General features: G+C 31.9%; 2 protein-coding genes and 1 pseudogene across 2 annotated transcripts; all 3 read right to left on the bottom strand.

The window, feature by feature from the left end:
• Nucleotides 1-161: 161 nt before the first annotated feature.
• LOC100780005 (uridine kinase-like protein 1, chloroplastic) lies at nt 162-6,797 on the bottom strand. Its single transcript, XM_003547605.4, has 14 exons — nt 6,387-6,797; nt 6,200-6,291; nt 6,042-6,111; nt 5,840-5,958; nt 5,662-5,758; nt 4,378-4,457; nt 3,979-4,173; nt 2,281-2,364; nt 2,134-2,194; nt 1,885-1,945; nt 1,559-1,652; nt 1,389-1,461; nt 771-853; nt 162-667 (listed from the first exon to the last, which is right to left on the bottom strand). Exons 1-14 carry the CDS (start codon nt 6,553-6,555, stop codon nt 521-523), a joined length of 1,425 nt encoding a protein of 474 aa, XP_003547653.1. The 5' UTR covers nt 6,556-6,797; the 3' UTR covers nt 162-520.
• Nucleotides 6,798-15,004: 8,207 nt separating this feature from the next.
• LOC100817957 (blue copper protein-like) lies at nt 15,005-18,645 on the bottom strand (annotated as a pseudogene).
• A 15-nt stretch (nt 18,646-18,660) lies between these two features.
• Nucleotides 18,661-25,427, bottom strand: LOC100779460 (triacylglycerol lipase 2). The gene is made up of 9 exons (XM_003547604.5): nt 24,838-25,427; nt 24,463-24,579; nt 21,551-21,691; nt 21,003-21,113; nt 20,503-20,646; nt 20,108-20,148; nt 19,898-19,977; nt 19,367-19,462; nt 18,661-19,256 (listed from the first exon to the last, which is right to left on the bottom strand). The coding sequence occupies exons 1-9, from the start codon at nt 25,015-25,017 to the stop codon at nt 18,934-18,936; spliced, it is 1,233 nt and encodes a 410-aa protein (XP_003547652.1). The 5' UTR covers nt 25,018-25,427; the 3' UTR covers nt 18,661-18,933.
• Nucleotides 25,428-25,670: the final 243 nt, after the last annotated feature.

The following is a 25,670-nucleotide window of genomic DNA, read 5'->3' as shown; positions in this document are numbered from 1 at the left end:
TTATAATACTCACTTATAATCTAATTATTTATTAATTATGATTATAGTTATGTAAATACTCAAACCACAACCACTCCTAATAGTAATCATGTCTCTTTTTAAAAACATAAACTTCACAGCTTATTTGCTTCAGATTATCAGATACTATGTATGAAATACAATAACACTATTAACACAGTTTGCATATATTGACGATTGATCTGGTTAGTTATAGATTGCATTGATAACTAGGAAATATTTTCCACATAACAAACTTTGGAGAACAAGATTGGTAGAATTGTGAATTGTGTGTGGTATCATCATCTTGCTAAGAATGATCTCTACATTCGATATGACAATCATTCATGCAAATCAACGTTGGAGTAGGTTTGCATTGATTATTGCAATCTGCCTGGCCTCAAATCACAATCATGCTGATTTTTGCTGAATCTTTAGTATCTCAATACAATGTAGCCAGCTGCTTCTCATATTCTTAATCAAGGCAGCTGCTACCTAAGAGGTGTATCCACTTTAAGACACACTAATCATCGGTGCCGAAGTATCGATCACCAAATTCCCCCAATCCAGGGATAACACGATACTCTTCATTTATTTCAATGTCAATCTCAGATGTGACAATCTTCAATGATGGAAACCTTTTGCACACGCAATGGATTCCCTCAGGAGCCTGAATTCAAAAGATCCACAAGATCCGTGTATGTAAACAGTGCAAAAAGATAGTCAAATAACAATGATAATATCAGGAAAAGAAAGAATCAGAATTAACTTACAGAAATGAGATTCAGGAATATAATGTGACTTTCTGGTACTCCTTTCTGAATGAGTAATTCAATGGCTTGGTTGGCAGAGTTACCTAAAATGGAAGTTATTGATGTTAATTTTTTTTATAAGCAGTGAACAGAGAATGAATCAAGATTAGTAAACCATCAGATGAGAAGGATTCTAAGAAATCAACAGTAGACTTCAAGGCTAGTACAATTGAGCCATCTCAAAATAGTAGTTAGGAAACAATTTAGTGGGTCAGTACTTTCAGCTTTCACTGGTTTATGCAGTATCTAGCAATACAATTGCATCCATGTTATATCAAATTCAATTATATTTTTATATCACCCATTACCACATCCTAGACTCCCTAGAAAATAGTAGTTCTATATTCACAGAAATCATTCATACCAGTAACACAATATGCTACGTAGCTATTTTGTACATATTAACATGGTTTCTTTCCCATGAATTCAAAGAATGCAAAAAAATAAAAATAAAAATACAAAAATGAGAGCACTAACTGCGTCCATAAAGGGTTTCAAGAAGAAAAAAATGCCTATTGAAATATGACAAGGTAAAGGTAGATAAAGTAAAATAAATTGGATGACATTTAAAATCTTCACCTGTGGCCAGGACAGGGTCAAGAAGCAAGACATGCCGTTCTGAAATATCCTTGGGGAGCTTCTCATATATAAGCTGCTCAGAGAAGCAAAGGGTTTATCATTGAACACCAACCACGTCAGTAGAGACTATACATCTAAGTCAACTTCATGGGTTTCAATAATTCATTTACCTGTTTTCCATTGTCTCCATCCCGGTGAATCAGAATTTTACCAATTTTAATGCCTTTGCAACATGCACGAAGTGCATTTTCCATGCTCTCACCACTATAATCCAAAAATAATGAAAAACAATAAGCCCAAGGGAAATAGCCTAGACAGAGTGTGGAAGTGAATAAATGCAGTTTTAGTACAGGGATTCAAAATGTTCACTGAACGGTAGACACTCCCATCATTAAGCTTATCAAACAAGGGAAGTGTTAGCTGCATCATTGCATTTCTATTAGTACCCTATCATTAACCTGCACCTTCCAAAATTAATACCGGGTTGAATGCTCACCTTCGAACAATTGAAACACCACACAATTTTTTGCAGAAATCAACTCCAGTATAAACAGATCCTGCAATATAAACCTCATTTCAGTTAATTAGCGCTGTCAACATAAACCTCATTTGTGAACTACTGTCGATCTGTCACTTCTGTACCAGATATGTTGCAGTTCACAAAGCATAAATCTTGTTGCCCAAATAATAGGAGTTATAAAGAACATAAAAATTGCAAGGACCGAGGACAAGGACAGATGATTACCTGTGGGAGTAACCACTTGCTTTTCGGTGAAAGGCAGATGACCTAGACCATGCTCAACAACCTGATAACGAAAATCATCTCTCATGTACTAAGCACTGAAAACTCGTGAAGGAAATAAATTCAGCAGAGTTATGGAGCATACAGTACCAGGCGTATAAGTCGATCTGAATAAAATACAAAATCATGCTTTGATATGTCTCGGTCACGAATCAACGTATGCATTCCCCTGATCTGAAATGTATAAGCATAGCCAACAAAGGACCAGGTATGATATTGAACTTTCTATTTTAAGGACTTTATCATGTTAAAAGAAACACATAATCAATGAAATGCCTCATATTGTTAAATAAAAGATATGAATAAAAGCAAATCTGGTCAAATAAAACATTGTCCTCATGACTTACATCAACTATCTCAAAACCAATTAGACATATGGTTCAACAACATTATCAAGTGTTGGTACTCACTACTCAGCATATCTTCACATCTCTTCTATCGAGGATCTCTCAAATGAGTTGGAAGCGCCTAAGTATATGAATGAGACCAAAAAAAAAATCACTAGCCCTTTCACCTTGACTAGTAATTATGGCTTCAGTCATCACTGCCATTCTGTTAGTCTCTCTTTGGCGAGTCTAACCACTGTTGGAGCCATATAAATCATTTACATTCATGGGAGGAACTCAGTCTGGTGGTTTTGACCAAACTGCTCAAAACCTAAGCCTGCCTCCTTTCATATTTGTTCAACCATCACCCCACCCACAGGCCCCAAGGACAAATTACCTCTGTCTTCTCTCCCACATTTTTGCTGGGATGAATCTGCATTTATTTCTCCATCAAACAACTAAGAAGATGGTCTCCCTCCACGAAAATGGGCTCCTTTCCAGACCTAGAAGTATCCAATAATTCCTCTAACTAGGTTCCTTTTCTTAATCCATTGGAATAGTTCAGGTCTAGTTACTTATCTAAATAGGAGACTGGATACTCCCTCTAGGTTTCCCCATTCTTGGTTGTCTCTGGTTCCAAGACTTGTGGCAGCAACCATTCTTGTTTCTTTCCAATGCCCAGACCACTTGATCTAGGCAGTACTCTGGTTGGAAATGTTTGATCACAACCTTCACAAAGGTCCACCATGTCGTATTCAGATTGTGCCATTTCCACCTAAGCCACCATCTGAAAATACAACCTCTTAGTGTCTTCACAGAATGCGATGGCTTCTCAACCAACCTCTACTGTTTTCAGAGCAGTTAAGTGCTACTCAATGCTGATCAACCACCCATACACCTCTACTCCTTTAAATTTCAAAATCATCTTGAAGATTCAATACCCACAACTACAAAACCTGAGCTCTGATATCAGTTGGAAGAAGTGAGTTGGATTATAGAAAGAAAAAATAATGTTCACTGGCAAAGAATGAATACAAGTGTTCTCTTAGGATTTTGACAGCCAGGGATCTCTCCCTCAAAATCCACTCTCATCTTTACTAAAATCCAATCCTGTAGTTTTCTCTCCCTATCTGTTAATATCTTATCTCTTTCAATCTGTTAGAATCCTAACTAACCATCACTAACTAACTCTATCTCACTCGTGAACAGAAGCTAGCCCATTGGACTTACCTAACGTTATACCAACTTGTAGCTTGTGAACAAAAATGAGAGCAGCAAGAATTACCAAAGTACAATACAACCTACAATCCTTTCTATCTAAAAGGATACTCCACCCCCTATACTGTAGCCTATGCGTTGGTATCAAAAGCCTTATATGTCACTGGATCTTCCCCAAATATTAAATAATTAAAAGTGGAAAATTAAAAATAAAATAAAATTGGCGAACTATGTTTAAAGATACCTGGAATGTAGACTGAATAACATAGACATTTGGATATATTTTGCATAGATCATGTTGGCCGAGCTTTGTACGGATATGTTGCACAATCAAATCAATGGCAACATGATTATCACCTCCACGAGGAATGATCACATCAGCATACTTTTTTGATGGTAGAACAAAATCATCAAATGCAGGCTTAACAAATTTTGCATACTACAAACCAACATTACAAGCAGTTAGGGACAAATATGCAATGTGATTGATCACGTGTCATTAGGAATTTAGGATAATGAAATTCTCTCTCTATGAGAGCATCAAACTTTCTCAAAAAAGAAAACAAAAATCATATGAAAGGAGCTATCATTATTAGTCTAGCTGCCATAACGCCATGCTTACTAATTAAATTGTTGGATTTACCTGTTCAAGAACAGAGTTTATATCCCTGCCCCTCTCCACTGTGTCACGCCTAATTCTACGAGCAAGTCTCACATCAGCATCTGTAAGCAATTAATAACCAAAGACGAAATTAAACAGAGAGGGCAGAGCTTCAACATTTACAAATTTATTCTAGGGAATGTGAACTTGGCAATGTAATATCCTATTCATAGGTATTGTTCATGCCCAAAAAAGTAGTAAAACCTTGTTTTACTTAATTTTTATTCCCATGTTGAGGGTTGGGAAAGTTATACTTCCATAGGCATAAGTAAAGTTAGTTTCTAACCCAATTATAACTTCCATTTCTATTCTTACTTTTTTTTATAATCATTTAAATTTTGAAAAATATTTCTAGGAATATTCAAATCTAACCAAACTTATTTTTTAGTTTACTTGGGAATAACATCATTCTTGGTCATAGTATTCTTGTGAATGTCATTCCTAGAAATGTAATATTATAACTTGAAACAAACGTCACCTAAGAATTTACTACAAAACCAACAGAATGGAAAGGCAATAAACATAGGGATCATATGGACAAACAGATTTCCTAAACCCTTATATCATATAACTGAGCATATACCAGATACATTGCAGTTCGCAAAGTATAATCATTCATGAGACAAAAAATACAGATCTAAACAATATATCAAAGGGAAGCAAGAAGCCTAATTGGTTAGAAAATTTAAACCACTATTTGTTCAAAAAGAATGCCTTTCCATTCATTTATTACAAAAAATAATACAATGCAGTCTAACTCTTCTATTTCTACATATTTTCTAGGAATCCATCTATTAATATAAGCCATCTAATTCAAAAATCATCATGCTTTGCTATAGTAATCAAACAATAAACCCCATGGCTTGACCATCTCTTCAGTCACACAACAATTATGTTGTATATCAGTTGTTTCTAGAAGTTTATTTCACCAAGCATTCACAGAAACACAAAACAAAACATTTCAATAGGAGACAAGAAATAAAGGCCCCAAATAATTAGCAACTATAGCTCAGCATTGTATTTATAAACAATTCGTAAAATTCCACATGACCAAGGTTTTAAAAAATGATCAACGACCGCAATTTCGGCTGGCAACATCAAGGTTTTACAACTTCCAACAACCACATCACTCCCACAATTGCGGCTGCATTTGTCCACAATTTCCCACAACATACAGGATTGCAACAAATTTGCAAACCACAATTTAAAACCTAAAATGTGACACATCATTGTTGAAGACTTGAAGGGTTAATTGAGATATCAAACCTGCGTCAACAAAGATCTTCATGTTCATCAGATCCCGCACGCGCTGATCATGGAACACAAGAATCCCCTCCAATATAATCACATCAGAGGCATTCACCTAAGCCAAAAGCACCACATTAACATCCTAGCAAGTAGTAACAAACCAATAACAATAAAACGACGTCGTTCAATTGAAAACCTGGCGAAAACTATCGGAAGAGCGTTGGTGCTTCTTGAAGTCATAAATGGGAACATGCACTCCCTGGCCACTGATGAGCTTCCTCGTGCACTCTAACAACTGCTCCGTGTCAAAAGCATCTACAAAGAAACGAAACTGTAATCATCCTAAACTCAACCACACACACACACACACACACAGAGTGAGTTCAATTGAAAATTACCAGGGTGGTCGAAATTGTACTCGTGAACACGTTCCAACTCTTCAGGATTCAACCCGCGATAAAACGAGTCCTATAATTATAAAATATAAATTCAAACAAAAAGTACTATAAATTAATTAATTAATTTAAATTGAAAGAAGAAGAAAAAAAAAAGATACCTGATTTACGAGGACAACGCGGTGATCGTGGAGTTGCTGAATGATCATATCGCAGACGGTGGTTTTGCCCGAGGCAGTACCTCCAGAAACTCCTACATACACGTGTGAATCGCATTTCCGTTTTAATTTTGGAATTGGAACATTGAAGGAAAGAAAAGTGTGAAGAAAAAAAAAAAAGAGCAGTGACCTATGACGAAGGGTTGATTGGGAAGGGAATCGAGGGTTAGGGTTGAATCGGGAGTGGAGGACGCGGCGGTGGCGGAGGACGGGACCCGGCCGTCGAGTCTCAGGCCGGAGAAGTGGGGCCCAGATGCAGCCTCCATCACGTAGTCGATCGACGTCGTTTCTTCCGGCATCGTCGCTCTCTGGGTAATGTCGTTTTTCTGTTTTGGTCACTGTCGTTTCGTTTGAGTGCTGCAGACTCTGCTTTTTTGTGTGTAACAACCAAGAAATGGGAGACTGGTAGTAGTAGATGGAAGAAATTTGGAATGCGTCGAATATGCCTTGTGTTATGACTCCTTTGTTTCTTTTCCCACGCCACTAATGACAAAGGAAACAAACTTTTTTTTTTTCTGACTAAAAAATTTAGGTGGACAGAATCTCAAATTTTTTTAGCACACTCAATAAATATTTATAGAAAGATCTCAAAATTCTTTAGCAGCAAGAGTATAAGACTCAATGAATACTTAACATTTATAGGTGTCAATAAGGTTTTTATGTCAATCCTAGAAATCAAATTCAAGTTTTTGTATGATTTCTTACCAATTGAATCAAGTTGGGTTGATTTTTTTTTTCTAGTGATAATGATAAGGTTAAATTAGTTTTTTATTTTAATTTATTTTTCAGATTTAATTTGATCCTTTATTTTTTAAAAAAAAAAATTAATTTAATTTTTTAATTTTTAAATCAATTTAATTTAGTATTAAGAAAATGAATTTTGTGACTATTTAAAAATGTCACTAATTGGTTTGAAATCATCATACAATATATATTTTGTAATATTAATTCAATTTAGATGATAAGATCAAATTAAAAAAAATGATAAACTATATCAAACTTAAATAATAAAGCAGAAGAAGAAAATTTAATTTAACCAGATGATAATCATAAATGACTGGATAGCCAGCGTGGGTTTATATTTATATTTATTCTCATGTGGCTTTTTTAAGCAATGGGAATCTTTTATGAATAGTTTGATAATAGTAGTATGTATTATTATTATTATTGATTATTGATGTATTATTCATGTGGACAAAGGAACTATTAGAAGGATGGCTGATTGAGAAAGGGAGGAATCGTGTCATTTTTTACCAACTGCAACATTCAAACTGATTATATTGATCAAAAGGTTCTTTAATCATAATCATCCTCATGTTAAATTAGTTTTTTTAGTTCTCTATTTTTTTTTAAAAATTAATTTAACTTTTCAATTTTTTTTCAAATTTAATTTAATTATCTAATTTTTAAATCAAGTTAATTTAATCTTTCAAATTAAATTATAAGAAATTATATTTTATAATGGTTCAAAATCATTACTAAGTAATTTTAAAATATTACAAAATTTACATTTTTAAAAAAAAATGTATCCGCTTTAAAAATTAGAGGATTAAATTTTAAAAAAACAAAAAATTAAATTAAATTGATTTTAAAAATTAAATAATCAAATTAAATTTAAAAGAAATAAAAGATCAGATTAAACTTAGATAGCAAATTAAAAGATAAAAAACTAATTTAACGTAAATAGGGAGGATTTATGATTAAAGAACCTTTTAAGGAATATAATCAGTTTGAAGGTTGCAATTGGTCAAAAATGACACGAGTGGTCCCTTTTTCAATCAGCCATCCTTCAATACTTCCTTTGTCCACGTGAATAATGCATTAATAATCAATAATAATAAAAAATACATACAGAAAGAAGAGAGCATGTGTGATTTATTTTTGTAGGTGTATGTATTATGTGTATATGTTATTGGTTTTTATGTGTTCATAATTAATAATTTTTAAGTTTATTTATTGTAAAAATTAAAACTTATTTTAAATTTTTTGAAATAGTGTAATATTATAAATTATTATAGTTATTTATTACCATAAAATATTATTTTAATCATGTAGGAGATATTAATTATAATTAAGTGTCATTGAATGCTTCTCATTAGCGCAAAGTGAGTTTTCTATTATTATTATTATTGATTGTTTGTTTACTTACTTCACTTGAAGTTGTTTGCTTCCGATTGAAATATCAACTTTAAATAAATGATTGATTTGATTTTGTTACTTGAAATATTGAGAGTTATCGAATCAAAATTTTAACTTTAATGGTTGTTTATTTTATCTTTTTCTTCCTTTCAATATTTTTAGTCGTCACATCAAAAACATTTTAAGCGGTTTAAAATCAAGAGAAAATTAATAAGATAAGTGGTAATGTAATATTAACTTTAAAATATTTTTTTTAAAAAAAATATTTTTGATAATTATTAATTCTATAATTATTTAGTATATTACATTTAATAAATGTATTAGAATATTCAGTTTTAATAATTATTTTTTTACAATTATTTAGTATATTAATAATTTGTGCACATATATATTATTAATACTAAAATAATATATAAGATAACATTAAATCATATCAATGGTTGGTGTGAAATTAAAGTTTTAACATGATGGTTTAAAAATGTTAAAGTGAATATTAAATAATTGAATAAAATTAACTATTGTTGTCAAGTTAAAGTTTCGATTCAATTGCTCTAAACACTCCAAGTGAAAATTATGTAGAATTTTCGATTATTTACTTTACTTGAAATTGTTAGAATCGTCGGGTCAAACATCAACTTCAATATAGTTTTTGATGGATTTTGCTACATGAAACATTGAGAATTGTGGAATCAAAAGTTGAATTTTACAATAGTTGTTTATTTGATTTTGTCTTTCTTTCAACATTTTGAGCGTCATATAAAAACATGATTGTCACATCATTGTCATTGACACTAATAATGCAAAAAATGAAAAAGAAAAACCACAATGTTTATCTTTTAATGATAACAAGAAATACTAAATGGTGAGTTAAAGTGGTAAAAAAATAACTTCACTCAACTTACATATGTGACATGAATTTTCTATATCATCAACATTAATAAATATGACACATACTTAACTGTTGAACTAATTTATTGCAACATTTATACATTTTGTGAACTAACTTGATCATTTAAAAAATATAATTACTAAATAAACAACCGATATATACTTTAAGAACTAAATAGTAAATAAGCTATTTACCTTAAACTTTAACCAATAATAAAAAAACAAATTAAAAGATGTGTTAAAGAGAATATTTCTTTCAATTTATGATACCCCTATCATAAAAGGGACAATCAGACAGGTAAATTATTCAATTAATAATCATGGTGATTGGTAGGGTACCAATATGATTAATTAATTTTAAAGTTAACAAGAACATATTCAAGTTCACGTTGTCTGATTTGCAAAAGAGTAGTGCAGATCTGGGAATCGTGTTAAATATTATTGTAAATGTTATTTTCGTCTTCCTTGAAATAAGATAACGATGAATTATTATTATAAACCTGAAAGTGGTTTGCGTACGTGTGTGGTTTGTTATTGAAATCTTTCATCGGTAACGAACATGGAATACGAAATAGTATAATTACATACACGAATAGAATGTTTCTACTTCTACTAATAGGAAAAGGCCAAGTTGCTTCCATTCTGTTCTTTCATTCGCTTTGCTCGTGTTAAGTTTATAAGTAATTTCATAATTCTGTGTTACTTAATATTGACGTAATGTTTTTTTTGAAAACGAAAAAAAATGTTGAAGAGCTTTAGTCTTTGAGTATGTTTGGATACAAATTATAAGTATTTTTTAAAAATTTTCTACTGGAAATATAAAACTTTTTTTAAGTAGAGAAACCCTCCAAAACACTTCTAACTTTATATCTACACAGACTCTTTTAGCCATTACTTTACAAAGTACAGAGCTTAAGTCAGGACTTAAATTGGGACATATTTTGTTTAGAGTTGTGTGAATGCCAAGATTGGTTACCTCGTGCATGATAGGAATGGTTGAGAGAATGGAATGTTGTCAAAACTTTTAGACCAAATGCTTAATTAGATAGTGCTTATTCCATCCGAATTTTTTTTCACTTGACCGGTTATCATTCCTGGATTGGATTAGCAGTAGGGAAACAAGCTTATGGTCAAAGTCCCATTGTGTCCCACCCAATAGTTATAACAATGGGGTCTTTTGTTCTAGCCTCATAGGTGATTTCCTTCTTTTCAACTAAATGATTCTATTATTGTCATTTTGTCACCATAACTTTATTATACATGTCGAATTAAAAAATGAGCATTTGTTTTACGGATTCTTTTTCCATTTTGGAAAATGTTATTCTCAGAAATATAACATGAAAAAATTATTTCTGGTGTATTTTAAAAAATGTTTGTTATATTTTAATATTCTTGGAAATATTTTTTAAAATTTAAAATAATTTAAATAAAAAATAGAAATTACATGTATATTAGACAATAAATTTTTTATATTCTCATAGAAATATCACTTATTCATTCCTATTCATGGGAATAGAAATGAAGAAAAACATGTTGAATAAAAAAATTCTAATATCCACAATCATCAATAATACATGTGAATACTTTTTAACAACTAGTAATAAATATGAGAATATTACATTCCTATATGAATACACTTTTAATCCATGAAATAAGCACACTCTTAGTTATCAAATAGGAAGATGTAATTGGAAGGTTGAATTGAATTGACTCTCATAAGTAAATCAATTGGAGCAAATTTGAGTTAGTTGGAATAGTTTTATGTGAAATTGCTGAACAACCGGTGAGAATTGAAGGAAAAACACATAAGTTCGTTGTATTTTTTCTTCTTGAGATAGTGTGATGAAACAAATTTTGTGATTAGAATCAAAGGTTGCCCCTTAGTAGAAGATGCTTTGGATGGATCACTTCATTGACATAATTCATTTTTGAGAAAAGCCTTATTTTAGTTTCTTTCATTGTAAGTGATTTTTTTAGAAGATGCTTGGGATGGTTCATAGATTTTTTATTTTTAGAAAAGTCTTGTAAGTGATTTCTGAAATTTTAAGTGTTGGCCATTATAAAATTTATGAACTAAAAAAATCCTCTTATATATCATTTCTATCCCTTCACAACAAGTATGTTGAGTATAGACACTCTTTTTTGAAGAGAGAGAGAAATAATATATAAGAGGAATTTTATTCTTTATCATGTGAAAATTTATATCTCTCACACTTTACTTGAATTCAAAATTTTTTGTTCTATTTCTCTCATATAAACCAAATATTTCCTTAAGTAAATTAGTTCAAAAAATAAAATAAGATATAACATGCTCTTTCTAAGATTTTACTTCCTGCACCTTTTTGCTTCATGCACCCTCAAAAAACTTCAATGGACAAAAGTACCCTTTATCAAACACTCTTAATTTGGAATGACTTTTCTGAAGGAGTATCTTATTTTAGAATAACTATTTCAAAATGTGATTTTTTGTATTCCGAAATAGATTTTTGGATTACTTATCCTATTCTGGAATATGAAAATCATATTCCAAAATAGCTATTATGAAATAAGATAAGTAATTTGAAAACCTATTCTACAATATGAAAAATCATATTCTGAAGTAACTATTCTGGAATAAGATACTCTTTTAGATATCCATTTTGAAATAGAGCGAGAGAGTGTTGGGCAACCTTCCTATAAACCTCCCCTTCATTCTTCACTAACTTTTTTTTTTCTTCCCCTCTCACGATAACACCACACATAGAAAACCTCTGCTTGAGATGTTGCAACTCCCTATGCCATTCTCTTCTTTCCATTCCTGTATTCTTCTTTTCTCTCTCTCTAAACAACACCTAGAGAGAAAATCTTGCCAAAAATGAATCTTGGCAATTGCTTTTTTTCCCTCTCTTCTCATTCAATCACTCCTCCTTCTTAGCCTCAACATTGACTACAACCACAACCCTATTTCTCTTAAAGGTAAAGAATCATCCATGCTGACACCATTGTTGTCCGCCATGGTTGCACGTGGTATTTGAATGGGAGAAGATTGTTTGAGATTGTTAATTGGAGTTGGAGTTGTAGTGCATTGGTGTTGACGACTATGGTTGTGCAGGGGGAAGGGGGTGTTGACTAAAACTGAATTTGTCCTTTCATGATTATTGTGAGTGCAAGAAGCAAAAAAGGGGTGTAGGAAATAATCCCCTAGGTTATAGCCCATAAAGTTTCATTTTAAAAAACAATGGGCTCAACTGGAGCGGATTGAACAAAAATGCTCTCTTCTCTAGTTTTTTTTTTTACTCTATGCACCTCTATTCTTTATTTTTTTTTAATATTATCAAAATGCTCTCTTCTCTCCGGCTTTCACACACCCACTTTTCCACATATCTTACAAAAGCTAGTTTTCGCAATAGTCAGTTCTAATACATTACAAAATCTCTATAATGTATTTTTTTATACGCTACAAAAACTAGTTTTTGTAATATAGAATTTTATATTACAAAAACTAATTTCCTTCATGTAAAAGTATTATAAAAATTAGTTTTTGTAATATATAAAAAATAGAATGTTACAGAAAATAATCTTGTTATATTAAGTTTTATGTTACAGAAATTATTTTTTATAATATTAGAACATAACTTCTTTGCAAAAATTAGTTTGTATAAAAGGATATTTATATAAAAAGAATACAATAAATAGACAGGCAGTGCAGAAAGCAAATCATGACTGTAAATAGCATCTCGTAGTCATAGCCTATAAAGACCCATTATTAAGATAAACTGTTTGCTATATGCAACTTGAGTGCAAGAGATGACAGAAAAAGGACAAATGATATTGGAGAAGGCTTGTTTTATCAATTTGAAGCATAAAACACTCGCAATTGTAGAAGAAAAAAAATGGTGCTTGATAAACATTAAATTAACCTACGGCCTAAAAAAAATACTACTGTTAAACATTTTTTTCTCCTACGGTCACTGACTTTCTATTGCCTGAAATGTAGCATACTAAGGGTTTGTTTGATTTAAGGGGGTGAATCTAGAACTGGAATTGATTTGGGCTAAATTGGGACGAATGCTATAGATTGAGTTGTTTGGTAGGGGTTAATTTAAGTGAAAGTTTTGAAAATAACGTGGGTCTCGTTACCTTAAACTTTAACCTCAAAATAAGATGAAATGCAGTAAAAATGTTGGCAGAAGTATAATAAAAACTGATTTGCTAATATTGATCCTGGAGATTCTTGTGCACCTTGCTTTATTTATTTTTGGTTTAATTACTCATTTAGTCTTTATAGTTTCTAAACTTATTCATTTTAGTCCCTATAGTTAATAAGCGGCTTTTTTAGTCCTTGTAGTTTACCATTTAATTTCCGATAGATCCCTACCGTTAAAATTATTTAACACCGTTAAATTATTGTTGCCGACCATCCTTGGAGCTCCTTCTCTTCCGAGAGGCCCCTGCCTTGCAACGGATACTGCACTTTCACCCCACCCTCACTGTTGGCGCCGACTGCAAAATCGGCATCGCCGTTGACCTCTCCGACACATGCAAAGGAGAGAAATGGAGAGGAAGGTTTTGACAGTACAGTGTACGGCGGAGTTTTCCATTTGAGACATAACACTCAACGATGATGAATCTAAACCCGTAGTTGTTGCCGTCAACTATGAATATGAACCCGAGGTTGTTGTTGTCGTTGGAATCAAATAAGGACTCGAGGTTTATACGTGGTTGAAGAGTGGTTGCAACCATTGTTGACGGCGTTGGAAGAATAGATCTATGGTGAAAATGAGATGGAGGGGAGCGACGACGGGGATGAAAAGAAACAAAACATTTGTCATCATCATTGAGTGCTATGTCTCAAACGAAAAACTCCGCAGTACACCGTCAAAACCTTCCTCTCCGTTTCTCACCTTTGCATGCATGTGTCGGAGAGGTTGACGGCGATGCCGATTTTGCAGCGGGCACCGACGCTGAGAGTGGGGGTGGAAGTGTAGTATCCGTTGCCGGGGTCTCTCGAAAGAGAGGGAGCTTCGGGAAGGATGATCGACAATAATAATTTAACGGTGTTAAACAATTTTAACGGTAGGAACTTGTCGGGAATTAAATGGTAAACTAAGGGACTAAAAAAATCACTTATTAACTAGAGACTAAAATAGATAAGTTTAAAAACTATAAAAATAAAATGAGTAATTAAACCTTTATTTTTTTTCATCTCTTTTTTATTGTCTACGAATTGATTATGCTATTAATATAACGGTTATGTAACAACTGCTAGTTACTCAATAGTTTAGGTTGACAACATAATCAATAATCAATTATATTTCTGGTAATATGAACATTTGCCCAACACCGGAAGATGTTGCCGAACATTATCAGTTTAAAATACTATCAAGATCTTTTCTTCAAGATTTTGCCGACATACCCACACACACAAATGGCTGCTAAATATTATAGAACTATTAACTACGTTTCTCACAAATGCAAATGTTTGCATTGTGGTGAATTAAGCGGATTAAAGTTAAGCACAACACACAAACTATTAATACAAATAAAATCATTTGTATGAGAAAACTGTATATCTCACATATTTCTATCAAAGAATTTCTTAACTTTTCTCCAACAAAAGCAAAATAACAAGATGACCAAAAGTCCAACCCTATTGACATTCTATGTATATAACAATTCCAAATTGATTGAAATATCCATGGCCACTGTTACTCAACTATTATTTCAACATAGAAATGAAATTCATGGCCAATTAAACTTCATAGAATGTAGGTGAAGTCCAACCAAGAAGATAGTCATAGACCAAAACTGGTTAAGCATAGAGGCAATCAACAATGCAGCAATGAACACAAGAGATGATGATGATGCTGATGCTGATGCTGCTGATGATAACGATGGTGATGATGGGGAAGAGGTCCCAGAGCTAGACACTGTTGTGATCTTCACCTTCATGCCTTGATCGCAATGACCCATTGTACCACATGCAAAGTAACGTGTGGTAGGCTTGTTCAATTTCACAAACATCATTGCCACTGCTCATTGAGTTCACAGCATTGCCAATATTACAATTCTTGTACTCACTCTCACTGCCTAGTTCAACCACACTATGCAAAGAAGAGTACTTGAAAACTGCCACAAGAAAAAAAGAAGAATAAACATATAATCTTATTAATCAAAGCAAATACAATTTTTGAAAGGGAGAAAATATTCAAATTCATTTAAGTTTTTTAAATTAGAGTTTAATTTTTATGAATTGAATGTAAAAATTAGAAATCATTGTAAATGTGACTTGTAAAGTGACTATTATAAAAGTGAACAATCTGATAATTTATAATTGAAAGCAATTTTATAGTTTGTGCATTTGAATTAAATCCTTTAAAATTATTGGTAAGAAATACCACGTTGATCGCCAACCATAAATGTTCGGCCTGAAACCCAAGAATTGAAGTCTGTGGATTCATCCCAACCTTGGCTTCCACCAACTACATGTTGTTCTGCCATGGCCTCCTGTGTGATCAAAGCAACAACCAGTGCCAAGAAAATTGTGTTCTTGTGCCCCCATCTCTCTCTTTTGGGTCTCTATACTTTTTTGGGTTATCTTGGTTATGTTTTTTTTTTTTTTTTATGTGTAGGAATTGAACACCTAAAAACTTTACAACACTCACACACTGCTCAACCAACTTTCGTTATCTTATGTATGTGTAAATAATATTAAATATAATAAGTTGTTGTACAATAATGTTATAACATATAAAGAATGCTTCCTTCTATTTGGCTCAACATACTTGCCCATATTTTGGTCTCCGGGGCAAAACAAAGAATGCACTTTTGTGTAGTATCTTCGTTTTTTAAGTGTTTGCATTAGTTAGAAGCCAAGTAAATTAACTCTGGCGGGTAAAAGTTGTGAAAGCTTTACGTTCAAAGAAAGTTAACATGAATCATCTTAAGGGGGAACTGGAAGCTCAAATTTTAATTCATATGACAGACAGCGGCACAACGAGAAAGGATTGTAACAGTTTTTCAATCAATAAAGATAATTTCTGTCTACAAATCTGAACCAGTTTCTATCATTCTATTTGTTACAAGTTGTTAATTAGTTTTTTGGTTACTAGTTCAATAAGCTTTATAAATAGAACATGCACCTCACTGGCTGGTATCTTTATCATTTAAATCAATTCAATGACTAATTTCTATAAGTCTTCTCATGTTTTTTGAGCTTTATGATTTTTTTTTTTATCTCAAACAAGTTGGGATCACATAAACCTCCTCTCAAAATTTTGATATCTTCAAGTCATAGGGATAAAATTGAAAAAAGGTCAAGAAATAAACTGAAATCTTTATGGCCTTAAAAACCAACCAGTAAAAGAAATGGCTGAGATAAATATTATTTTCTTCAAATTATCAGGTAAAAATTAAGCTGATTTTTTTTTTCTTTTTTACAAGTTGTTAGTTGTGGTTATTGAGATTAGTTAGTCGGTTAGTTGTTATTTACTCGTTGAATATACAACTCTATAAATAGAACATGAATCACACTCATGTCTCATTAATATCTTTTATATGAATCATCCAAATCAATACAACAAGTTACTTCGATGAAAGTTTTCTTGTGTACTTTGAGCTCTATGATTATTTATCACAACAAGTTGGTGTCATGCACACGTATCTCCTCTCAAAACTCTAGTATCTTCAAGTAGCAGGGATAAAAATGGAAAAGGTGAAGAAATAAAGTAACTGAAGTCTTGATAGGCGATAGCCTTAAGAATGTGGAAAATTGTTAAGAATCAAACAGGTAAAAAAAAGTGGCTAATAATTATTATCTTAAATCTATCTTACTCAACAAGTTCCAGAAATATACCATATTTTTCATGTGCTTTCTCTGATGCAATCATTTTCTTTTAAAGTGATACTTATTAACTATGTAAGATGTATTGTTTATTTGTTCATCTTTTGATTTAGTACTTTGGGGGACAAAATAAGGATATGTTTGAGTAAGTTTCTCTAGAAGTATTTCTAGGAGAAGAATATATGAGAAAAAAAGGAAATAAATTTCTTTACAAGGTAAAATAAACTCTCCATTAACTAATTTTTAGATATTCTCTCATCTTTTAGAAAAGTTATATGAAAAAACTATTACAAATTAGTTAATGGTTAACTAATGAAAAATTTATTTTCTTTTTCTCTTCTTATTTTTTCTCTTAGAAGTGCTTTTAGAAAAATGCATTCAAACAGACCTTAAAGGAACTAAAGCTCAGGGAAGCTTGTAATCCTCTGTAGAGTAGGAGACAAACAGTAAGACATTAAAAGGCAAAAATACATATCCTCAAATTGAAGAGCTAAAGTGGGCACTTCTTCCAATTTGCATTTCACAAGAAGGGTATCCAAATTATGTTATGTTAGTGTAGTCAAAATAGGGGCCTAGCTTGGCAAAGAATTGAATTATTATTGGCCATAATCAGTATTAGGATTTTGAACATAGATATTAAAGAGACAAGGTGAGTTGTGGATCTTCAAAGAGTCCTTATCTTGCAGGCTCAGAATTATGTGTCTCCAAGAAGATCAATTAGATTAAGAAAATCTTGGTAAATATGAATATGAAATAGCTCATAATGATTAACTGATATTTGGCATGCACTTATGAGTTTCAATTACAAAAACTTTAAGCATTTACTTCCTTGGGTCTCAAATATAAGAAAGAAAAGAAAACATGACACATCAAAACCAAGAATTTTTTTTTTATACATATATTTAAAGGTACCGATCAAGTTAAAGGGAAAGTTTTATCGGACTGCGGTAAGACCGACGATTTTGTACGGAACAGAATGTTGGGCGGTCAAGAGCCAACATGAGACTAAAGTAGGTGTAACGGAGATGAGGATGTTGCGGTGGATGTGTGGTAAGACTCGACAGGATAAAATTAGAAACAAAGCTATTAGAGAGAGGGTTGGAGTAGCGCCTATTGTAGAGAAGATGGTGGAAAATAGACTTAGGTGGTTTGGGCATGTAGAGAGAAGACCGGTAGACTCTGTAGTGAGGAGAGTAGATCAGATGGAGAGAAGGCAAACAATTCGAGGCAGAGGAAGACCCAAAAAGACTATAAGAGAGGTTATCAAGAAGGATCTCGAACTTAATGATTTGGATAAAAGTATGGTACTTGATAGAACATTATGATGGAAGTTGATCCATGTAGCCGACCCCACCTAGTGGGATAAGGCGTTGTTGTTGTTGTTGTATATTTGAGACCAGAAAGATTATATTTCACATGAAATATTTTAATGATGTGAGCTTACCATCGCCAATATGCATATATTTTTGGAAACCTTCCTACGTATAATGTAAACAGTGGTGAGCACTTTGCACACATACATATACATATGCTTCATCATGGTTTGGAAACATAGTTTTTATAATTCTTTTGATAAATGATCTCATCCACGTTTTTCATCTTAGATAACTGAAGCCAAAAGCCACTTTCCTCTGCATTACAATGCAACACAATAGATAGATGCAATAGCCATTTGCAACACCAAAGCAAATCACTAGTGATAATACTTCATTACTTTTGTAATTAGCCGTTACTTAATCTCCACTAGATAACTTAGATTGATCTCAATGATAGCTACCTAATACATGAAGGCACTCTTTTCATACAACTTGATTCATTCTATCCAGTGTTAAACTTGATGATTGAAAAATGAAAGAACAGCATTATACACCAAGTCCTTGGCATTGAACCCCATAATGTAGTCAGCATGAGCATATTCCTGGATGAACTGAACGCTGCGCTTGTTCTCATCATGGAACTTGAGTTTATCAAGCAAATTCTCAACATCACGGACATCTGAAAGTGCATCTCTTCCACCATAGCTAATGAAGAGAGGGAGATCGTGGGGGATGTTGGAAAGGTTATAGATTGGAGGAAATATTTCTCCATAGTGCATAATGTTATAGTCTGGTCTCACATAATTGAATTTTGTCAACGCCCCAAGTCTAACAGCTGCAAAGTGCATGGTCATAACATTATATTAAATATAAGCTTTCTTGGTTATTGATAAAAGAAATTGAATTCACTACACCAAGTTATGTAGCTAGATGAGAAAATCTTACTCTGAGCCAAGTGCACCATGTTCTTTGTTGATGTTGACTGAGGCTCATTCATCAAGAATAGATCAACAGTTGAAGAATTGAGGCAGCAATTTTTACCTGAATAGGACATCACATTTCAATCACACATATGGTCAGTAAACTTTGATATTTTAATTTGTAGTTTTAGTTTGTGTAATAGAATGAAATTTTTATTTTAATTTTCTTTAATTTTTTCTAATTGATCTCTATTATTAGTGACGACATAACATGTATTAAAATGTGATGTTAGAAACTATTTTGAAATGACATGTAATATATCATGTTTAGATGTATGTCACATCATCAATAAATAACAATAAAGATCATTTTTAGAAGTTTTAAAATTGATGAGAACTATTATAACCAACAAAAGTAAATCAAATGAGTAAAACTAAAATTTGTATTAACAAACATGTTAATCCTTAATCTATTTCTTACAAAATGTCCAATATATAATGCTTAATTAAAAATCAAATTGTTATCAAGTCAATACAGTTTGGGCAAAGACTTAACCAGTTAGTGCAGTCAACAAGTCATAGCAGTCTATCCCAGGGTGAGCACAGAGAGACTTGAGAAAGGCATCAACAGCTAACCTGTACAATATATGCAGTTGTTGAGAGAGCATTAAATTGTTTATATTATTATTATATAGAATAGAATCATAGTAGGGATTCAGAAATATAAGGAGACGACTTCTTTTTATGTTGAGTTCTATGTCCTTACCCTTTTGGATTAAATTCTGCTAGACCGAAGAGGGTAGTGATCTGTTTGGCAAAAGAAAAAGCATTTCCATGAATAAGCAAATGTGTCTACTTGTGTGTATGCATGAAGTGTACACATGATATTTTTTTGAAAATATTATTTTATTAATGACCACAGATTAATTACGGTTGAATCATTAAATCTTGGTTTTAATCCTCTGACTCATTAGAAAAAAAAGACCTTGATTAATTGGAAATTCAATTGAAAAATAAATAAAGTCTAACAAAAAGTCAAAGATCAAATTCAAATGATAATTGAACAATTAATTTAACTTCAACACAAGAATTATTTATGCTTGATTAGTTGATATGATTTCATAGTAAAAAGAGGTAGTGTGATTATGATGTAACGCGTACCTCACCAACAAAGGACTTGGCTGCAACAACACCAAGTGCTGTATTCATGTGGCTTAAATAGGCTATAGGGCTCAACAAGGCTGCTGATTTCAGCTGGTTAACCAATTTTCCTTCCGAGAAGGATGCCAAAGCTACCAAAGTTCCCTGCCAAACATGGTCTTCCACTTTCAGAACTCAATTCTACTATTTTTATCTTTAGCTGATAACTTCCAATTAAATAAAATAAACCATTTAATTATGATACATTGTTAACATAAAAAACATTTTAAGAAAATAATATGTGCATGTCACATGTCATTGCATATGAATTATATTCAGATTTTTACATTATGAATTGATAAAAAAAATATAAATAATAGTGGAAAAATTAATAACTTTAAACTTTATCATTATATAAGATGTTATTATAAGAAAAAAACTTAAGCTATTAGTATGTTATAATTAAACTCTAAACTAAAAGGATGTATTAAGGCAGTAGTATCATGGAATGAATTAAGTACCAATGAATGGCCAACGTAATTGATCTTCTGCCCCGTTTGGCTGAACACATAATTAAACACCGCAGGGAAATCATAGGAGACAAGTTCATCCCAAGACCAATTCCAATAGGCCTGTCACATTTACATAGAAGTGTTAATTCGGTATGTTAAAAATCACCAAGACATTATTAATATTAGAGCAAGAACAAAATAAAACAATTAAAGGAGAACATATGCACCCAAGTGCATGTTTGATAATTGGGTGAAAAATTATGCTAGAAACAAAAATACTTTTATAAAAGGATCAAAACTCTTGTATTTTCATTTCATTTTTATCGTGGGATTATATTGAAACGTGCACTATATTAAAAGATAAAATAATTATAAATTTATTTACATTTAATTGTGAGTGTAAAAAAAATATAAAATATAAAAGAATGATAAAATTTAAATTATTTAATAAATTATCTTTAACTTAAATTTAAATATATTGAATTAATTAATCTATAGTATAATATTATAAGGTACACAAAAGCAATCTAAACATGAACAAGAAAGATAAACCTAACCTGGCTAGAGGGGTCCAATGAGATGTGTCGGCGACTATATCTGGTTCCTCTTGTGTTTGCAATCCACACGTCAAATCCATTATCAGCTAAAATCAACGGCAGATCTTGCTCTGGTGGGTTTAGAAGCCATGTCATACCATCCTGCACCCACCATCATCATATAGATATAATAATGTTCACTAAAAATGTTCAAAAACACTTAATTAATTGACACTACACAAAACAGAACCATGATCAATTTAAACAATTATAAAATACAACAGACTATAATATAATATATAAATGTTTTAAGTTGCAAGAAAAAAAATGTATTTAAAAATGAGTAAAAATTATTATAGACATACTGAAATATTAAATTTATTTAATTGTTGTGGTATTTTAATCAATATTAATATAAAAATATAACTATAAATATTTACTGTATTATCACTTTTATAAATGTAGCGGCAAATATATTAAACTTTTTATGGAAATTAAAACTGAATTTTAAGATATTTTGAGAAATAAAAAAACATGTTTGACCTTTAAACTTAAGTGAAATGCTAACCAGTTAACAAACATAAAATAACATGTTTTTATTAAAAGATGAAAAATTATGTTGTTTTTATCCATTAGTTAGTTCCAAAGAACATTGATTAAAAAAATTTTAAAGTAAAAATCCTTTTTATACTCTCAAAATAATTTACCCAATAAATATTTTTTCCTTTAAATTTTTAATTAATACTCTAAAATTATTGGTCAGTAAGATCCTAAACTTAAATATAAATTTTTAAAATTCATATCCTCTGAATCTTTTGAAGTGCACACTCACTTACTCTAGTGGGAACCATGTTCCTATGCTGTATTGGCAAGGAAGAAACAAAAGTTGCTAACCCTTGTGGCAGAGCTGCATTATTCAAAGTCTGTGTATGACACTAGCAGTGGGGGTTCCAATCAGTGCTTGAGACGGTGCATAGATTTTCGGGTTTGTTAAATTTTACAAACTTGCCTATGTGTCACACGATCAAGGAAATTAAATTGCACTTCGTAAATGGGTCCTCCATTACACTAATTATTAACCTAGAAATTACTAAACAACACACTTTTTTTTCTGGTCATGGCAGATTGGATTCAACATTTTACACTTTCGATGAGCACTTAGCTAGGCAGCATCATTAATCAACGTGCTGTAAACCACTAACACATTTAGCATGCCTCTTAAATGTGTCTTCTTTTTTATATTTCATAATATGAAAAGAACAACTTTAAGATTGGGATATTCTCGCAATCAAGTAGAGAGGTTATTGATATTCTTTTTTATCGTTAATTTGAAGCCACGCACGATGATTGTGATAGTATACCCAAAAGGAAAAAAGAAAAGAAACATGAAAGTTGTTTATGGAAGTCATAATGAAACATGAATTACGTAGGAAACAAACATTACTTTGAAATATATTTGAAAGAGATCGTTTTTATAGCATATAGTGGGGACCTTTTTTTTTTATGCGTATATAGTGGGGACTAACTGTTAAACCACACTTACTAACAAGATTGACGCTGATTTAATTAGATCAACATAATGTTGGTCTGCATGATTTAATATATATCATGAAGCTTATTGATTCATTCAGTTGACCTTAACTATTAACATAAGACTTGGGGAAGATTGATACAAAACACCCTTTTCCTAAATTATCTCATGTGATGATTGTTTTTCAAGCACCTTTCGGTAGATTTAATCATAACGTCATTTACTTAACAAAATGTAACTTATAATGCGTTAAGCAACGAAACATATGATCGTCACTTAATTTGTCACCTTAGTCTAAAATAGCAAATTACAGATAAAGCCATTCTTATGTCATAATGCGACAGACGCGGAATTCTACCTTTTTTGTTCACATTGTCATGTACCGATCGAGTCGCATTCACACCTCAATCATGAATAGAGTTACAATAGTTAACATTATTTTATTTTATTTATCTTTAGGTGTCTAATTTTTTTTTTCCTGTATAATAGTATTATGGATGTTCATTTATCTTTTTCCTCGTGAATATTGAGGCATCTATACTTTATGCACTTTTTTTTTTATTTATTGCTTAATTACTTTTGGAAGAAAACAGTGATCTAGAGCAGTGAAACTAGTTTTTCGTTGATGACAAAAATTACGTTTCTCCTCAAACAAATAAGCTGATATATCTATCTAGGTGGAAGATATTTGTGGTAACGTTTGTTTGAAGCATAACAAACCGTGTGAAATGAATGAATGGAAGGCAGAGAGGAATAAAAAACATATCAAGTGATGTAATAAAAGAAAGCATAATTATAAAAGAGACATAAAATAAATGTATATAAAGATAAAAAGAACGTCAAAAAAAAATATCGAAACATATAATTTCTCAAATTTTCTTCTTGAAAAAACAATCTCGAATTTTCAATGCGGAAATCTATCACAGCATTGTGAGAAACCGTTTATCCAAACAATTTTAAATATTAGTAACAAAAAAACATGTGAATCAGTTACAATATATTTACGACATACTATTGCATTGAAGCTCTTTGATCGTTTCATATAGATAATGTATAAGCTTTAAATAAATTAAATTTAGCTTTTTCTTAAAAGGATGATACCCACACATACAATCACGAGAATAATTCGTGATTTATTGTAAAATCTGATATTAAATTCTATTTCCACGAATAAAAAATAATAATTACTCAATTTCAAAAGCTCAATATGTGTTTAGATTCCCGTTGAAACACTTTGTCCATACAAAACTGAAATCCAAAACAGTCTTGTAGCTGTTGGATAAAACCATATTATATATATATAGTTTTATCTTATATATATGTTTTGGGCAAGAAAAGGGTATTTGAATTTGAAACTGGGAATTAATGGGTGCATGCATTATATATAGAGTTGCCAACTTACTACAAGAACTCCATGTTGTATAACCACTGGTTGCTTCCTTGTCCCACTCCCACTGCTTTTACCTCGACCTTCTGGGATCCTTTGCAGGCTCAGAATGTAACCATCATCAGTTGTAACCTGAAAAACATTTCAACACAACGTGCCACTCTAAATCTTTAACACCATTTCAACCATATTTGTGTGTGTGTTTTTTTAGGTGAACTCAAGCTATCTCTAACCAAAAGTCAAAGATTAATCCCTCAAGCTATTCAAGTCCATTTTAGAGATTTTGATTTTTCTCAACAAATATTCTTTCATATATACAAACTTGATATTGAACTTGTGACTACTTACTTAAAAAATAAGGTTATCTGCCCACTATGATACTGTATTTACCTCGTGTTCTTGACACTTGTATCCATGCACAATGACAGAAGAGGCACATATGCCATACACTGAAGGGTTGATGTTTCTGCCTAAGTTGCCACGGCTTGAAGCGTGTGCTTGACGAGGCACAGTTGTTAGGACCAAGAAAAGGGTCAAGGCAGCAAAACTCATTAAGCCTAGAAGAGCCATGTTGGTGATGAATGAATGCTCTATCTATCTATTGAAAGCGTGGGATTGAAGTGTTAATGTATTTTTGTGTGTGTATATTTAAAGGATAGGATAAGATTGGAACAATAAAGGTAAAGAAAAAGTGTATGAAACGGAAAAAGAGAGACACAAAAGGATGGGAAAACGAGTTGAATATTTGATTCCTTATTTTCCTCTCTTTATTTGCATAACGGGCTAATGTAGAATAAGCAAAATTAATTATAGAAGATTTCTTGGCATCAAGGTATGAGGCTTTTTTCACATTGTGGGGGTCCACTATCTTCTTTCTTGCGGGCAAGCAAAATGGGAAATGGAAAAAGGGTTTTCAATCAATTCAACAAATTGATGCCATGATTTCTGATACACATCGCTGTTGGGTTGATAATTAATTGGTGTTGTCTTGGGGTGCCAAGTCTGTGCTGATGAGATAACTTTGGCAGTGTGAAATTTTGGAGGGCACTCTATTCTCTCTCTGCTTTGGCTGAAGCCTGTGGGGGTTAGAAATGTGCCAAAAAGGGATTGTGGGGCCCACTTTGCATTTGGGTTGTTCTCTTTACGTTATGGGAGGAGACTTCTATCTGATTTCTAATGCCATGACTTATAGGTTGACGCCTAATGTTTTGTTGTGTTTAAGT

This window comes from Glycine max, chromosome 16, assembly GCF_000004515.6.
Source record: "Glycine max cultivar Williams 82 chromosome 16, Glycine_max_v4.0, whole genome shotgun sequence".
NCBI classification, from domain to species: Eukaryota; Viridiplantae; Streptophyta; class Magnoliopsida; order Fabales; family Fabaceae; genus Glycine; species Glycine max.
The sequence above is the reverse complement of the archived record's forward strand: the minus strand, read 5'-3'. Positions and strand labels throughout refer to the sequence as shown.

Bases quoted from the DNA above. Each gene is read 5' to 3' on its own strand.
- LOC100779460 (XM_003547604.5), bottom strand. From the start codon at position 25,017: ATGGCTCTTCTAGGCTTAATGAGTTTTGCTGCCTTGACCCTTTTCTTG. The intron at 20,647-21,002 runs GTACTTAATTCA...CATGTTTGGCAG, and splicing joins ATTACGTTGGCCATTCATTG to GGAACTTTGGTAGCTTTGGC. The intron at 19,978-20,107 runs GTAAGGACATAG...TATATTGTACAG, and splicing joins GCAGAATTTAATCCAAAAGG to GTTAGCTGTTGATGCCTTTC.
- LOC100780005 (XM_003547605.4), bottom strand. From the start codon at position 6,555: ATGCCGGAAGAAACGACGTCGATCGACTACGTGATGGAGGCTGCATCT. The intron at 1,946-2,133 runs GTAATCATCTGT...TTTATATTGCAG, and splicing joins GCAAGTGGTTACTCCCACAG to GATCTGTTTATACTGGAGTT. The intron at 854-1,388 runs GTGAAGATTTTA...CTTCCATTTTAG, and splicing joins TGACCCTGTCCTGGCCACAG to GTAACTCTGCCAACCAAGCC.